The sequence below is a fragment of the Ipomoea triloba genome, chromosome 14 (assembly GCF_003576645.1).
Source record: "Ipomoea triloba cultivar NCNSP0323 chromosome 14, ASM357664v1".
NCBI lineage: Eukaryota > Viridiplantae > Streptophyta > Magnoliopsida > Solanales > Convolvulaceae > Ipomoea > Ipomoea triloba.
The window spans coordinates 18558818-18575895 of record NC_044929.1 but is presented as its reverse complement, the minus strand read 5'-3'; the positions used below and the strand labels follow the sequence as shown (position 1 = coordinate 18575895).

Below are 17078 nucleotides of genomic sequence, written 5' to 3'. Positions count from 1 at the left end.
ACAATGAAGGTAATTTTAGCCTCTTTACAAATATATATGTCATTTGATTAGTCACTAAAGTGACTATTTTTATTCACTAGAATAGGGGTGTAATCAAGCTCAAATACGCTTTCAAATTGTCAAATTATGAAAGTTCGATTTAGAAAATTAAAACTCAAAGGCTATGTTTGGCAAACCTAGCTGAAAAGGTAGCTGGAAGCTGAAAAGTAGCTGAAAATTGAAAAGCTATAAGCTCGAAGCTGAAATCTGAAGAGTTGTTAAGCTAGTTGTTATGCTTAAAAGTGTTTGGTAAAATTAGCTTTTTGATAAGTTGATAAATGTAAATAGGCTAAAAAGGACATCTTCATACAATTTAAATAATTTTAAATTTAAATAGATTTTTTTATATATTAAAATATAAAATAATGAAATTAATATATTTAATTTATATATTAAAATATAAAATAATGAAATTAATATATTTAAATTATATATTAAAATATAAAATAATGAAATTAATATATTTAAATAAAATATTAAAATATAAAATAATGAAATTAATATATTTAAATAAAATATAAAGTAAGAACATATATTTGAAAATATATAAAGTAAAAAAAATGTTTATAATTCATTATTTGAAAATATATAAAGTAAAAAAAATGTTTATAATTCATAAGATTAGAATATATAAAGTAAAAAAAATGTTTATAATTCATAAGATTAGTTCATATAAAAATTAATGTTCAAACACAAATGTCAAACTGAAATTACAACCAAACGTAATGAAAAGAAAATGTCAAAAGGATTTTAATTGAAAGGGATAAAGGGTGTCATTTATTTAAAATAATAAGGATAAAGATGGAAAAAGTTAAAAAGCTACTAGCTTATTTTTGAAAAGCTACCCCAAGTAGCGTTTCAAAATAAACTCTTATTTTAAGCTACTAGTTTATTTTGAGAACATTACCAAACAGAGCTTATAGCTTATTAGTAGCTTAAAATAAGCTATAAGCTCCTAAATAAACTCTGCCAAACAGACTCATACTCAACCAAATTTTAATTTTTGAACTTGAACTCGACTCAAATAGACTTTATAAATTTAATTTTCTTATTTTGTACATGAAAAAATTTATAATAAATTAATAATACGAATTTTACAACCAAATATGAAGTATTATATATATGGTCAGAATCACATGAGAACCAGGCTCCCCGTGTGAACGTGTGAATTGCACAACTCAGTAGTCGCGGTTGCACAACCAGACATTATAGGTTGCACAATCGTAAGTTCAAATTAATTACACACACACATATATATGCTTGCGTTTATATGAGAATCATGTCTTAGGTTAGAGCCTGCGAATTACTGCATGAGTGCACACAATCTACTCTCAGGCATGTTTGGATGACGGTGGAGAAGTAGTTGCGTGTGCATTCGTGTAGTAGATTGTGTGCACTACCTCATGCAGTTCTCATCACATTCTCACCTAAGGGGGGTGTATTCAATCATGACTTTCATAGAATTTTAAAGACTTTTATGAACTTTAAAAGTTGGAAGGTATTCAATTCAAACTTTTAGAGAGTATTTAAAAGTCATGTGGTATTCGATCAAGATTTTTAAAGAGTTTTTAAAAGTCATGTGGTATTCAATTAAAACTTTTAAAGAATCTTTAAAAGTCATGTGGTATTCAAAAAGTTATGAATTTGTAAGGACTTTTTAATTTTAGAACTTCTGTAGACTTTTATATACTTTTCCTTCTCAAATATAAATAGTTGAAATCCAACCCCCAACCCCAAGATTTCGAAATTTTCTTTCTACCAACACTGAAGGTTTATTTTCTCTCTCTCTCTCTCTCTATTTAAACACTATTTTTTTCTCCTTATTTAAAATTTTAAACTTTATAAACCTTATACCTAAATTCAATAAATTATTTTTTCTTCATTATCCTATATTTTCTACATACCTAAACTCTACCAATTTTTTCTCTCTCCTAAACTTTACAATCTTCCTCTAAAAATTCAAAATAATATTTGAACAATTCTATAACTATAAATTTTAGTGTTTAATATTGTTATGAATTGCTTATGAAAGTTTGTAAGGATGTATTCAATTTAGAATTTTAATGACTTTTGTAGACTTTTTAAAATAAAAAAGTTGATAAAAATTTATGCAAGTTTTTTATACAGACTTTTATGAAGTTTTACAAAGTTTTAAAAAATTTTGAACGACTCTATGAAAGTCAATAAAAGTTTATTAAAATCTACCATTTTAAAAGTTTTTAAAAATCTACAAAAGTCATGATTGAATACACCCCCCTAAGACATGGTTCTAATATCATCATTAAATTAAAAATAAATATGTATCAAACTATAGTTGAATTTACTAAAACTAAACTTATAATATAATTAAAAATGCACCACCTATAATATATTAAAAATGCACTTGTATCTCAGTGACAAACGAAATATGAGTTTCTTAATTACCATAATCTTTTAACTAATAATCTATCCCTCAGTGCCTCACAAATCAGATTCTCCTTATCCAAACGTTTGATTAAAACAACATAAACAAAAAATAAAAGGAATAAGGGTCAAATTGGCCACTGAACTATACACAAAAATGCAATTAGGCCATCCAACTAAAAAACAATGCAATTGGGTCCCTGAACTATACGAATTCATGCAATTTCATCCAAAATGACATGTTTTACCTGATGTGCCGGTTACGAATTTTAAAAATGATATTTTAAAATAATTTTAAATAAAATAATTAATTAAAATTAAAATTAAAATTTTAAAAAATAATTAAAAAAATAAAACTGCCGGCCGGAGACGCGGCCTCGTCTCTTCGTCTCCTTGGCCGGAGACGAAGCGGACCTTCGTCGGAGACGAAGCCGACCTTCGTCTCCTGGCTATAGAGACGAAGGTCGTCGTCTCCATGGCCGGAGCCGGAGACGAAGACGAAGCTCCGGCCATGGAGACGATCCGGTAGTTTTTTTTTTCTTAATTTTAATTATTTATTTTATTTAAAATATTATTTTTAAAATAGGTAATCGGCACATCAGGTAAAACAGGTCATTTTGGATGAAATTGCATTAATTCGTGTAGTTCAGGGACCCAATTGCATTGTTTTTTAGTTCGATGGCCTAATTGCATTTTTGTGTGTAGTTCAGTGGCCTATTTGACACTTATTCCAAAATAAAATAATTCATTAGTTCTTACCAACTGATGTATCTTAACACCCATCACTTTGAATATGAACAGTATAATTTTGATTGGCTTTTAATTTTCCAGTAGTTAATAGTAAGTAGGAATTATGCATGCACCAGCTACCTCCATCTCATATAAACCACTTTATATATATATATTAAAATATGATAAAGTACTATTTCATACTGCAATTTTTTCTAAAGAGAACATAATTTAGTGCTCCACGGGGACCACAGAGAATAATAATAACAATAATAATAATAATAATTATTATTATTATAATTATTATTAAAATAATAATTATAGTAATATAAGGTATACGCCCACAAACAAATTAAAGGGAAAGCAATTGAAGAGAAATGGCCATGTTGATGTGTAATCATAGTCTAAAAGTCAAGTGTACTCCATAATTAAAAGCAATGATCCATTATTCATTAATGAATCACTATTCCCATGTCTCCCTATGTCATGTCAAAATTTTGTAATTTAGTGGCTTGAATTTATAATTTTTTTTTAAACAAAACTATAATCATGAGGAAACTATTATAAATAGAATTTTTGTAAATAAAATAACTTTTAGTTATAAAAATGCTATTACCCAGCCCCTTTCTATCATTGTAAAATAAGAAATTATATGAAAAGTGTAGGTTTAATTCCTGATTGACATGAAACTTAATCAGTCACAAAAGTTTTTATTTTTGTTTTATGAAATATATTTGGGATCAAAAGTATAATTTTTGTAAGTAGTTATTTTGGTCTTCAAAAATGAAAATAACCACTTTTTTTTGACTAATTAAAGGATACATTTGCAATTCATGACAATTATATTAATTAAGAACTAAATTTACAATTATCATATAACATGGGACCAAAAATGTGAATTGTTCTTGTAATTTTTTTTCTTCATAATTTTAAGTTAGACATCCAATTCAAACTTCTTATTGCAGTTCCCATACAAGGCATCATCAATGTTAAGGAATTCAACCACTAGTTGGCTTAACTAATTATGTTTGACCCCTTGAGTGAAGCCATAGAATTAATCTTAACAAAAAATTGTCTTTATTTCAATTCTTAGGTACTCCTCTCAAACTCTTCTTGTTCTTTAATAAGGAGTAAATAATAATGTATTGGAAAAATAGTCAAATATACCCTTAAATTTATACAAAAAATCAATTAGACACCTAAATTTTAAAAAAAAGTACAACTAAACCCTTAAACATATTATTTTCATGCAACTAGATCCACCAACCGGTTACAAACCTGTTATAGACAGTTATTCTCATTCCACAAAATATCCGACGAATCTCTGGCCACAACCGCTTTTAATTGTCTTCTCCGAGAGAATTTTTGGTCACCTTCTAGAAAAGAAGGCGACCTGTTCTAGTCCCCTTCTATGACCTTTTCTAGTTGGCCTTCTTTGGGAGAAGGTGACCAGTTCTGGTCGCCTTAGCTTCTACCTCCGGAGAAGGAGACCTTTTCTGGTCGCCTTTTCCATAGAAGGTGACATGTTCTGGTCTCCATCTCCGGAGAAGGCGACCTTTATTGGTCGCCTTCACCGGAGAATGCTACCATTTGGTCGATGGTGATGTTTTCTAGTAAAATTCTTTAGTCAATGACAAAAAATACAGTCGATGGTGTAATTTTACCAATAAATTTGACAAATTTAACTAAAAGACATGTTTGAGAGTTTAATTGCACTTTTTTAAAATTTAGGTGCCTAATTGACTTTAGGTATAAAATTTAATTACTTATTTCACCATTTTCCCTAACTTATTAATTTACTTTAACTCCATTACAAAAGCTATTTGCCAGTTAATCATAATACAAAAGGGAAAAGATGAATAATTATACGAAAAAAGTTCCCTTTATTCTTACTTTTTCCCCCCAAGAAATTCAGCAGCCCACAACAACACACACAGCCGTTAAATTCCTCTCACTATGTTCCCACCCACATTCATCACATTTCTTACTAACCCCTCCCTCCCTTTATAAATCTCAACCATAACTTGCACTCCAACACAAAGAGAAATGGCACCAAATCTCTCTCTAATCCCTTCTTCTTCTTCTTCTTCTTCTTTTCTTCCTCTGCTACTTCTCTTTTGTCTGGCGATCTTTTCGTCTGCAGAAAAAGATGGTTTCTTTGCGTCCTCCAATCCGCAGTTCCCCATTGGCCAAGCCGAGAAGTTGATCAGGCAACTCAACCTCATCCCCGGCCACCACCATCTCGCCGCCAAGCATCCTCCGGTGGCCGCCGACGAGCCCAGGCTCGCCGAGAGGCGCTTCAAGTTCGACTACCTGGGAAACCCTGGGGCTTCCGTGGAAGACCTGGGACATCATGCCGGTTACTATAGGCTCCCACATACTAAAGATGCAAGGTATATATGTCTATGAAACATGATCACATGAATCAATTATTCTATCATGTTTTTCTTTGTTGTCTCTTGGCCTCCTTCGCTCTAGGGTCCCACTTTCAACCCGACAAGATCAATTAAGGTAACTTAGCAGGAACGGCTGTGCCACAGTACAAGGAGTCTACCATAGTGGGTGTAACTGTCACACTGTGATTTTGAAGACTGAATTTTGTCTATCACTTAAGAATTAACTGAATTGTCCTTGCAAGCTTTGTTGTTTCTTATTATAGTGTTTGGATTTTCGTAGGATGTTCTACTTCTTCTTTGAATCAAGAACCAACAAGAAAGACCCGGTGGTTATATGGCTAACCGGAGGACCAGGATGCAGTAGTGAATTGGCTTTGTTCTATGAGAATGGACCTTTTCACATTGCAAACAACATGTCTCTCATATGGAATGATTATGGTTGGGACAGGGTAACCTCAATCACCCATCACTTTATTATTGTCTATTGTACTGGTCGATATCAATGCATAAATCAATATTATTCCAAGGACCACTCCTATGATCAGTTTGAAAATTTAAGATTAAAAGTAATAAAATTATTATATTTGGGATCCATGTGACATTATTATTATTGACAAAATAATCTTTCAAATCAACATTATTACAAAATCCAACACATCCACTAATTTAGTAAATAAATCTTTTTTAAAAGAAAATCAGTAACAACAATTAGGTTCATGTAGCATGACATTATTGACTGTTTTGTTTTAAAAATTTGAACTTGATAATGAGTGCTAGTCCAATAAAATTAATAAATCTCAACTTTATAGATTCTTTAAAGATAAAAATCCATAGGCCATATGTCACGAGTGTATCAGTTTTGGATCACAACTCATCACTAGACAAAGTTTCTCAATTCACCTAATAATATGAATGATATATGCATGGAATGATTGCTCCAGTGTGACATTCTAGCTGGCTGTCACATACAAAATTCTATAGTGGTTCAACCCCCTATTGACTTAAAACACTTTGGTCATAATTTTTTATGCTATTACTTAACTTTTTTTTAAAAATTAATTTTAATTAATTTTTTATTTGACAGATTTCTAACCTTATATATGTGGATCAACCAACCGGGACTGGTTTCAGCTATAGTTCAGATGAAGATGACCTTCGTCACGACGAAAATGGTGTCAGCAATGATCTCTACGATTTCTTGCAGGTATGCCTGTGGGGTGGGATTGGGGGGGACCTTAATGATTGCACTAATTATTAAATGGTATTATGGTCATGCTTGTCTCTTTATATTATTGTGGATATTTAATCTAATACTAAAACGACATCCCAACAGCCAAATCATTCATCAATTGCCATCACCAACCTATTATAGACAAAAGGTACTCTTAGGGGTTCGAGTTTCACCAATTAAGAATAAATTTAATTTGATATATAAGGTATAATATTAACTCCATTTAATTCTAAAGTATAACATATGGTATGAGTCGTTGTCATTTTTAATTTTATGAGTCTAGTGGCATTTCTACTGTTAATATACAACTACAAAAATTGTCACTATAGGTATACAATTTTTAATTTTTTATTCACTTTTGGTTCCTTTGGTGATAAATTCAGTGAAATCCTATTGAATTTCATCACATGACTTGTGAGTGACAAAATGTTATATATGAACAAACATTATACCTTCTACAAAAACATGTCGTATAAATGGATATTTTCGCACATAAACTTTGATCACTCACAAGTCATTAAACAATCATAAAGACTACACATTTATGTTTATATACTCCGTATATATTATATGCTCAACACACTCCCTCACGTGTTCGACTCTACATGTGCTCCTTCCCAACTAAAAGTCTAAGCTGATAGTTGGATTGCACATTTATGTTTCTCAACACCGAGTCTCTATCAAAATACCCAAAAATAGCATTTAGTACAATTGGTGGTTGAGGTATTTGGTTTAAACATTTATAATAGTATTGTAGTAATCACAGTTTGGGGGAAAAAGAAGGATTTGTACTAAAATACAGTGAATGACAGGCTTTCTTCAAGGAGCACCCTGAATATGTCCAGAATGATTTCTTCATAACAGGAGAATCATATGCTGGGCATTACATTCCTGCATTTGCTTCTAGGGTTAACCAAGGAAACAAGAACAAGGAAGGAATTCATATAAACCTCAAGGTAAAAGCACTAATCCAGATTTAATGGAGTATTAATTAGTTACTACTTTATATTCTCTGGATACACCACTGTGATGCCATTTGAATTGACTGATGTTCAATCAGGGATTTGCCATTGGCAATGGACTTACAAATCCAGAAATCCAGTATGAAGCTTACACTGACTATGCTTTGGACAATAATTTGATCAGTAAATCTGATCATAGCACCATAAACAAGTCTGTTCCTAAATGTAAACAAGCAATCAAGCTTTGTGGTAAACTCTTCATTCCTTGCTCTTATCAAGATTTCCCTCAATCACATTCTGTAGTTCAATGCCTGCTTTTCCCCGACATTGAGTGCCATGCCGTGCCTTCCCATTTTCACCAGGAACCGAGGGTGGAAATACTTGCTTGGCGGCTTACTACACTTGCACAAACATCTTCAACAAGATACTGGAGATTGCGGGCAATATAAATGTAAGAAATCCTTCTTATTCTCCCCGTCCCTTTTATTTTGGTTCAAGCAAAACAGTTTTTTCAATACTAATGAAGTAGTAAGAACTTGCCTTGTATGATCTGCAGTACTATGATATCCGTAAGAGCTGTGAAGGGGACCTCTGCTACGACTTCTCGAACATGGAAACTTTACTCAACAAGGACACAGTTAGAAGTGCCCTCGGTGTTGGGGACATCGATTTTGTTTCATGCAGTTCTGCTGTCTACCAGGCAATGATCTTGGACTGGATGAGGAATCTTGAAGTCGGTATTCCTCCACTGCTTGAGGATGGAATCAATCTGCTTATATACGCTGGGGAATATGATCTTATCTGCAACTGGCTCGGTAAGCTTTCACTGATTATCAATACAACAGATACATAACAGTCATGAAGATTACTATAGAAGGCTACGTTTAATTGAAAGCTACATACCAAATGGTAATCGAACTGCATCTTATATGAATAGGTAACTCAAAATGGGTTCATGCCATGGAATGGTCCGGTCAGAAAGACTTTCTTGCAGCACCAAATGTTCCGTTTACAGTAGATGGAGAGGAGAAAGGGATACAAAAGAACCATGGACCACTCACTTTTCTTAAGGTCCATGATGCCGGCCACATGGTTCCAATGGATCAACCCAAGGCATCACTGGAAATGCTTCAGAGGTGGATGCAAGGCAAACTTGCATCAGCAGTGAAAGGGCATCTTGCTCCCATGTGACTACCGCAACTATAAGAGCCATAATACAAAAAATTTTCTGTTTCACACAGCTTCCTCAAATTGATGTCCTGATACCAGTTTAATCAATTCATGTGCTTATGTAGATATAAATTGCACCTATGGGCTTCTATTGATGTCCTGCAATTTGTCACTCAAATGGTTCATTTAAAAGCATTCAGATTACAAAAGCTTTGATCAAATTGGAATACATTCCTTCACAGATTCTCACATATATAAGTCAATATTACAGCTGTACAGCTGCTTTGCTTGTTTTGCGCTTTAAAATGTTGCTTTGTTGCGCTTTTTTGCTTTAAAAAACTAGGCCCTTTACATTACGCATAGCAAAACATAGAAACCATCCATCATTCCTCAGATAGTAACAAAATGTTAACGTGCTTCTAACAAGAATTTTATGTTTGAAACACAACATTCTTTGCCAGGCAGGACCAAGAACATTATGGCATTCTTCATAATCGTGAAAATTGTTACGAAAGTAAAGAGAAAATTTCAGAATACGCTGTCGTATATTGTCATATAGAAATGAGAATACAAAACCCTATAAAAATAGGTACTAGAAGACTAACAAATAGGAAACAAGTTTCCATATGCCTACCTACCTAAATCCCTAAGACTGCCTAATCTATAGAGATTCTATATATTAAATATGTATTCCATAACAAAAATGAACTATAATCTTCCAGGAAGGGGACCTGAACCATTCACTCCCTGTGTTACCAAATTATTTTGTGTAGTATTACGAGCAAACCATTAGTACTATGATATGTCAAGCTAAAATAGAGAAAAGAAACCCATAAAGTCAGCAAAAGTCCACAATGTCACATAGAAAGCTACAACCAATTTAGGTTAACATATATTGGAAAAAGTCTTAACAAACAAACTTTTGCTTCATATCCATGTTGTATGTACTATTAATCAATTTGCAGAGATTAATTTGAAAGTATTTTCCAAAATTTCATTTCAAGAAACTTGTATACAAACATTGGATTTACAAAACATGAAAGGAAGTTTATGGAAATAAAAGAGCCAAGCAGTGAAGACACTAGTTATGCAGCACCAGGAAGAAGATAAATAATTATAAGCCACCTCTTATCTGATACAGCTCCCTCAGTGTTTTAATTATCGGCTGAAAACCAGACCTCAAGGGAACTACTAAAACCACTCTAAGATCACGTGCATTCCCATTTTTGGGCTGTGATAAAGTCACCCTCAGCATCTCTCCCTCCAGAGCTTTACCTGCACATTCGGCTGCATGAAACATTACAAATAAATATAATTTAGAACCACCCTATTTAATTTATGGCCCAACAGTGACATGCACTTCCTGTCACTTGACATTATGCTCTTAATTGTGGCATTATTTTGCAGAGCACCACTAACTTTTTTTTTATTATTAATATTTCAAAAAACATTTGAAATCTTCAATTTTAATAGAAGTCCCTTTTTATTTTATATTACCGTATTCCTACCCAGGGTAAAAATTAATAAAATGTCTATTTTCTGCAAAACTCATTTACTTTTGATTGAACAAAGCAGTAAGCTATTGTTTCCATGCAAGAAGTTTAGAGCTAGGAGTTAAAATTTGGAAAACAAAGTGACTTTTCCGACTCCTGTTCTCTAACACTTGCAAACCAACTCAGAGAAAAAGAATTAAGATAATTCAGAGCATTAAATCTTATGTTTCTGCAAGTAATATATAACTAATTCTGATGAAAAAGGCTGCACTAATAGAAGCCCAGAGCTATAGCCAACATTAATCTGGAATACTTTTGAAACATGAATTCCAAGTTCAATTTTTATTTAAAGAGAACCACAATGCCCCATTCAATTCAGCTTTCTTTCTTTAATTGAACAAATGTCAAATCCTAGTTCTAAGTTTTGATATACCCTCCAAATAAAAGGTGATACACCAAGGAGTGCAAATTACCGGCAAAAGGACGAGTCTTGGCGAATTCAAAGAACTCATCAGCAGAGCAGCCAAACAAAACCCTAGCCGCTCTGTCAAACAATATCACCACAAATACCTCTGTATCCGTAGCTATAGACACCTGCGAAGCTCATGTACCAATTCAAGCAAAATTTAGCACGGTAAATTTCACATCTTCCAGCATTTTCACAATAATCAAATAATCCCACAGCCAAATAGCAAGAATCAGCGAGAAATTAAAAAACAAAATAGAAAGAAACATACATAAATTAGGGAGTAAATGATTAGAAGTTTGAGTGACTTACAAGGACGCGGAAGAGGAGCTTGGAAGCAGAGGATGGTGGGTTGAGGGCATTGGAAGAATAGCAGAATGTACAAAGGGGTGAGGGAGTGTTGGGGTTGGGGTCAGGGAGGGGCCTTTCACATCCCGCGCAGACTCTATAGTAGATATTAGCATGATCAACGGCGACGATCGTGCAATTTGTAGTGGTCGGCGTCCGGTTGGCTTCAGCAATGGGCCTTTTTCTCGGGTTCGAAGTTCCCTCGCCATTGCTGGAGCTTCCGCTATTCATCTGTGCACTGTGGAGTGAGTTACGGCCTTACGGGGATCAACCGCAGGCAAAGTATAATTTTATGCGACGGATTATAACGTATGGAGTCTTAGGAATATACTGATTTTGCCAGGTAAATATAAATTTTTAAATGGAAAAAAAAAAAAAGCACTTTTGGTCCTTCAATTAGTATCACATTTGAAATGTTTTTCCTATCTTTCAATTTGAACAAATTTGGTCCCTCAATTATTGAGACGGTTGTCAATTTAGTCCTTCTGTTAGGTTATCCAATTAACACCGTTTATACAATGGGTAATTTTGGAATTTCACATTGGAAAATGCACTTTTGGTCCCTCATCATCCCAAGATTGATCTTTCGGAGGAATATTAAGCCAAATGAAAACAAAGTGCAATAATGAGACTTCCATTTGAGTTTCTAAGGCAGGCTCCGCTCGCTGCGCCGTTGGCAGAGAAGAATGCATATGTGTATATGTAAATATGGAGTGTTTTGACAAATGATTGATAGTTGATAGCGGATTAAGTTAGCTGATTTCTGCGGTGGGGAAGCAATCACTATAAAATAAAGATCTCAATTACTTCAACTATCTCGTTAGGGTCACCGTTAAAAAAAATGACAGTATATATAGATGCCATATGTAAAAAGAATATGTCATATTGTATACACAATTTTCTTTATGTTTCTCCACAACATTATAGATGCCGATTTTCTTTACGTTTATCTCCAGCCATATTGGTAATTGTACTTCTTAAATTGAACAAGTTTTCATTGAACTACTTCCTTTCACTTTGACCTTGTGTTTAATTTAATTTCAATGCTTGCAGTGGCCTGAGTTCACTGCCAATATACCAGCACTTGGCAACTGCTGCTGCAACATCAATTCATCATTTTTCAAGAAATTCGACTATAGCGGTGCAGGGGTAATCACTTTTTGGATATTGCTCTAATTCATTTTAACTTCAATTCTTCTCTTTTCTTAAATGTGCTCAAATTTCATGCTATACCCTGACTCCCACTTCACCAATGAAATGAAGTAACAAATGCGACATTTAACTAATTATCTTCTTAAACTAGTATCTAAGCAATGCTTTGAGTCTAAATATGCCCTCTTTAAGCTAAAACCTTGAACTGATGTATAACTCAAACTTCTTGTGCGTCATGCTCAGTATCCTTGGAGATGTCATATATTGCCATGTGTCAATGAATAAGGAGAGGAATGTGCTTAAAATATGCACTCATGACATCACATTATTGTTATTAGTGAAGGGAAAACATGAAACTCGGTTCACTTTCTGAAAATTGTGCTAATGATTCTCTATTCTTGAATATAGTGATTTCATTTTCCAGGTCAGGCTAATTGCCTCGGCCCCGGGTTATCATTCATGTCCAAGTTTGAAAAAGTGGGGACATATGAAGTTACGAACTGTTCTTCAAGAGTGTACTTTCAGTAAAGAATTTCAGAAGTCACCTCTTATTTATTAAGTATTTCGGTTCTTTTAGGATAAACAGAACTTCAGAAGTCTTGACGCTTAGGATCTCACTCCTTGACACCACTTCTCAATTTTGGTTCTCTGTTATTCCCTTGCTTCAGTTCTCGTCCCTCCGTTCATTAGATGAGAAGTAGATGACAGAATTTGCATCTTTAATGTCGACTAAAAAGTCAGATGATAAAAAGCCCCTTGGCATAGGGCCTAAAGTAAGTGGATGGCAAAATTTGCATCTTCAATGTCGGCTGGAAAGTTAGATGATAAAAAGCCCCTTGGAATGTGATGTGTAGCAAAGATGAGTGATGGTGAGTGTACGTGTGTGAAATGTTGTTCCCCTGAGGATTGAGGGTTATGGCACGCAATATGCAATCACAAAACTAGACACTAGCACAAGGAAATCAACAAGAAGCTAAGCAAACGAAAATAAGATAGAACAAACACATATAAACAATAGATAAGTGCAAAATAAAGAAATAGGACTCAAGTTAGGGGCATTACCATCTAGATGCTTTAACACTTAAGTTTGGGGGAAGAACATTAACCCTAGGTTCTCAAGGCTAGCACAAAGGAATCCAAGTTTTCACAAGGATTAGAACAAAGGTTGCCCCATTTCCATGGTGTACCAACCTAAGTTCTTAAAGAATAAAAGCTATTTAGCCCCAAATCTACCCCTATTTCCATAGAAGAGAAAATGAGTTTGAGATTGGATTGGCTTAAATCTTCCATCCAACTTCCATTGAAATGAAAGACTTTCCAAAAACAAGCAATAATTATTGATCACTAATCATTGAAAGATAGAAATAAATCCAATTCAAACTCAAGAACCCTAGGTGGGTTTCTTCCCCTTTTTCACAATAATCAAAACTTAATCATCAAAATAGATAATACAACCCTAACTCAAGCCCATAAACTAACTACTCATGATTAAATAGCATAAAGAACACAAAAACACAAGTACTAAACATAAATCTTGCAAAAGAAAAGAGATAAAGGAAAGAAAGCTTCTTTATTGAAATGGGTGGTGGAATCTTGAAATCCAAGATTACAAGCTCCAAAAGTGTTAAAAAATATAGATCTAAGCCTAATCTAACCTAAAAATATGAAAGGGAGTGAATGGGAGTGTATAGGGTTCAACTATGGGTCAAAACCGAGTTCAAAATGCTCAAAATGAGCTTAAATACTGAACAGAGCAGGTGTCATACGGCCTCTCATACGGCCATATGCATGGCCGTATGCTTTTGTGCAATTTACAGTGCATTTCTCAAAATTCTGTGCAACTGCTTTAACTTCTAGGCTATTTTTCACCCTTAAAAACACTTTATTAGCCTTTGTGGTCTTCAACAAAGTTGTATTCATTCAAGTTGGCTTTCCAATGGCATAAAAATCACCTCATTTAGACATTCCTAGGCTGAGATATGGTCAAAATACTAAACAGTGGCAGATTTGGACGAAATCTGTAAGTTTGGACGATTTTGTCCCCTTTGTCTTCCTTTTTAAGCTTTAATGTCTGCATGACAGTTGTAGCCCTTTGAGTCTTCATTTCAATGACATAAGAATCACTCAATTTGGATATTTATAGGCCGAGATATCATCCAATCACTAAGACGTCGACGTGCAGAAATTTCAAAATCTTGACCTTTTGCTTCTCTTTCGTTTTAGCTTGCCCAAATGATCAATACCATTGAAAATACAACTCTTAGGCTCCCTTGGAAGTGTTGCACTCATTTCCATAGCTTCTCCTTGACTCCCATTGACTCCAAATGCATCCAAAATGCATGAAAATCATCATCTTTGCTTCCAATGCTTTCCAAACCAAAATCCTTGCAAAATAACCACAAATTAGTCTCAATCTCTTTAAATTTGGAATGATCTATAAGAAAAATAGCTTAGTGAAAGGGAGAAAAATATAGACAAATGAGCACTTATCAACATGGGGAGCAAATGATAGTATGGCCTAAAGTGTGATTTAATGTAGAATTTTGTTATATAACTGCAGTTTTGATTTGATAGTATTGTGTTTTGATGATATATATTATTGTATTAAAGTGTGATTTAAACTATTGTATTACTATAAAGTTTGATAATAGTTTAATTTTATGATGATATAAAATTTAATGTTAATTTGATAGTATTACGTAGTGTTGATAATAGTGTTAGATATAGTGTGTTGATATGGATTTTAAGCTTTTAACATGTATATTAAAAAAAATAGGGATTTTAATTAAAATAAATAAAATATATTTTTTTAAAAAAATATAATTAGCGACGAAAATATCCGTTGCTATTTCCTTTCAAATTCGTCACTAGATTTTCAAACTAGGAAATTAGCGACGGATTTTTTTCTAGGTTTAGCGACAAAAGTTATCGTCGTTATTTCCTCACAAATTTCAGCAACAAATTCGTCGTCGAAAAAAATTTAACGACGGATTTATTTTACTTAGCGACGGAAAAAAATTTTGTCGCTAAATTCTAGCGAGGAGGATTTTAACAACGGACTAATTCCGTCGCTAATCCGTCGTTAAACCCTTTTAACGACGGATTTTGTCCATTTAGCGACGGATTTTGTCCGTCGCTATTTTCGCGTTTTTTTGTAGTGCATGCGTCACAGGAACTCCAACGGAGGAGACACAAAGTCATCATCACCCGTGCACTTTCCCGCCCAGCTCTGACTAGGCTGAGGAACCCTTGACTTCTTGCAACTTAAATGCAAAAACACAAACGCACACACTGTTTATTAAAGTTGCACATAAGTGGACCCCCCCCGTCATGTACACCCATTGAGAACAAACACCAAGAAACACCCAAAAATGCACACTAAAAAGGCAAACATGCACACGCAAATACACCACCCCACCTATCACTAAAAAAACACACACCACATGCACAAACTACTGATAGGGACGCACACGCCATCAACCAAGAGACCATTGGTATACAATGCACATGCTATAAAACCGTTACGCACACGACTACAAACACCACCACACCCATTGTCACGAAACCCACTCTACACTACACAAAACAACCCCCCCCCACCCCACCCCAAAATCGTTGGAACACCGTAACCCACCAAAGAACTCGAACACCCGAACCACCGCTACCGTGAAAACCCACCTGCCCTCCCCCATCACCCAAAAAAAATGGTAAACCCCGTAATAACAAAACCCCCACCAACACCCCTACCCCACGACTGAAAAAAATACAAGACAACCCCCTCCCACCCCACCCAACCACACGACCCATAACCCAAACCCTAATGAACCTACAAGCAAAAAACATAACCAAAAAAGACAAAAAAATAAAATGGAAAAAGGAATACCTTGAACACCACTGGCCATCGATGACCTCAACCGTTTTTATCTTCTAAGCATGGAGTCTGCCATGGACGAGAGAAGACTGAGAAGAGGATTGCGTGAAGTTGCTAAAAATATCAAATGTGATAATATGGAGAAAATCTAGGAAAACCAAAGATAAGTATGATGCAAAAAGTTGACAATTACTATTATACCCCTAAAATCTTTAAAGTAAGTGCATAACATCAAGAAAAAAAACAAAAATAAATCTCCATCTTTGAATTAAAAATATGAATGATTAAGATAGATATAATCTCACAATCTCATATAGATGGAAAGATCTCAGGGGATCCTAATCCATGTGTTAATTATTCATTTTTTTTTAAGGTAAACGTAGCTATTCCATTAATTCATAACATAAAACGTTTACATCAACGATCAATGAAATGGTAAACCATTCCTTACAGTCAGACATAGAAACAACTTTTCTAACTATGCTATAGAAAACTTGAATTGCAGACTGTTTCATAACTAGGAAGCTATGTTCCTTCAAGGAGCTTAAAGCTTCATCAAAGATCTGGGTCTTCATCATCATTCTTTTTTGCTCGCCCCAGGATAAGATCAACACTTGCCGAAACCAAACTAAACGATTTATGCTAATAATAATGAAAAGCTCGTGAAAGTAACGAGAGGAAAAAGCCGGTGAAAGTAACGAGAGGAAAACACAATAATAGAGAAAATAAAAAGTGGTAAAGTCAAAGTAGAGTTGAGAGTTCAAGACTACCAACACAAATCCCAATACCTACAAAGAAAACGGGAGAAGAAGATCTGT

General features: G+C 34.1%; 2 protein-coding genes across 3 annotated transcripts; one reads left to right on the top strand and one right to left on the bottom strand.

Moving 5' to 3' along the window:
* The first annotated feature begins 5158 nt into the window (after window positions 1-5158).
* On the top strand, window positions 5159-9236 carry LOC116004492 (serine carboxypeptidase-like). Its single transcript, XM_031244563.1, has 8 exons — window positions 5159-5564; window positions 5848-6016; window positions 6652-6771; window positions 7611-7754; window positions 7859-8009; window positions 8123-8211; window positions 8317-8575; window positions 8698-9236. The coding sequence occupies exons 1-8, from the start codon at window positions 5218-5220 to the stop codon at window positions 8949-8951; spliced, it is 1533 nt and encodes a 510-aa protein (XP_031100423.1). The 5' UTR covers window positions 5159-5217; the 3' UTR covers window positions 8952-9236.
* Window positions 9237-9850: 614 nt separating this feature from the next.
* Window positions 9851-11522, bottom strand: LOC116004493. 2 transcript variants are annotated; one of them, XM_031244564.1, is made up of 3 exons: window positions 11202-11522; window positions 10897-11017; window positions 9851-10217 (listed from the first exon to the last, which is right to left on the bottom strand). In XM_031244564.1, the coding sequence occupies exons 1-3, from the start codon at window positions 11466-11468 to the stop codon at window positions 10045-10047; spliced, it is 561 nt and encodes a 186-aa protein (XP_031100424.1). In that variant the 5' UTR covers window positions 11469-11522; the 3' UTR covers window positions 9851-10044. The 2 variants fall into 2 exon arrangements, with proteins under 2 accessions (XP_031100424.1, XP_031100425.1); XM_031244565.1 differs by having other exon boundaries at window positions 9851-10205.
* Window positions 11523-17078: the final 5556 nt, after the last annotated feature.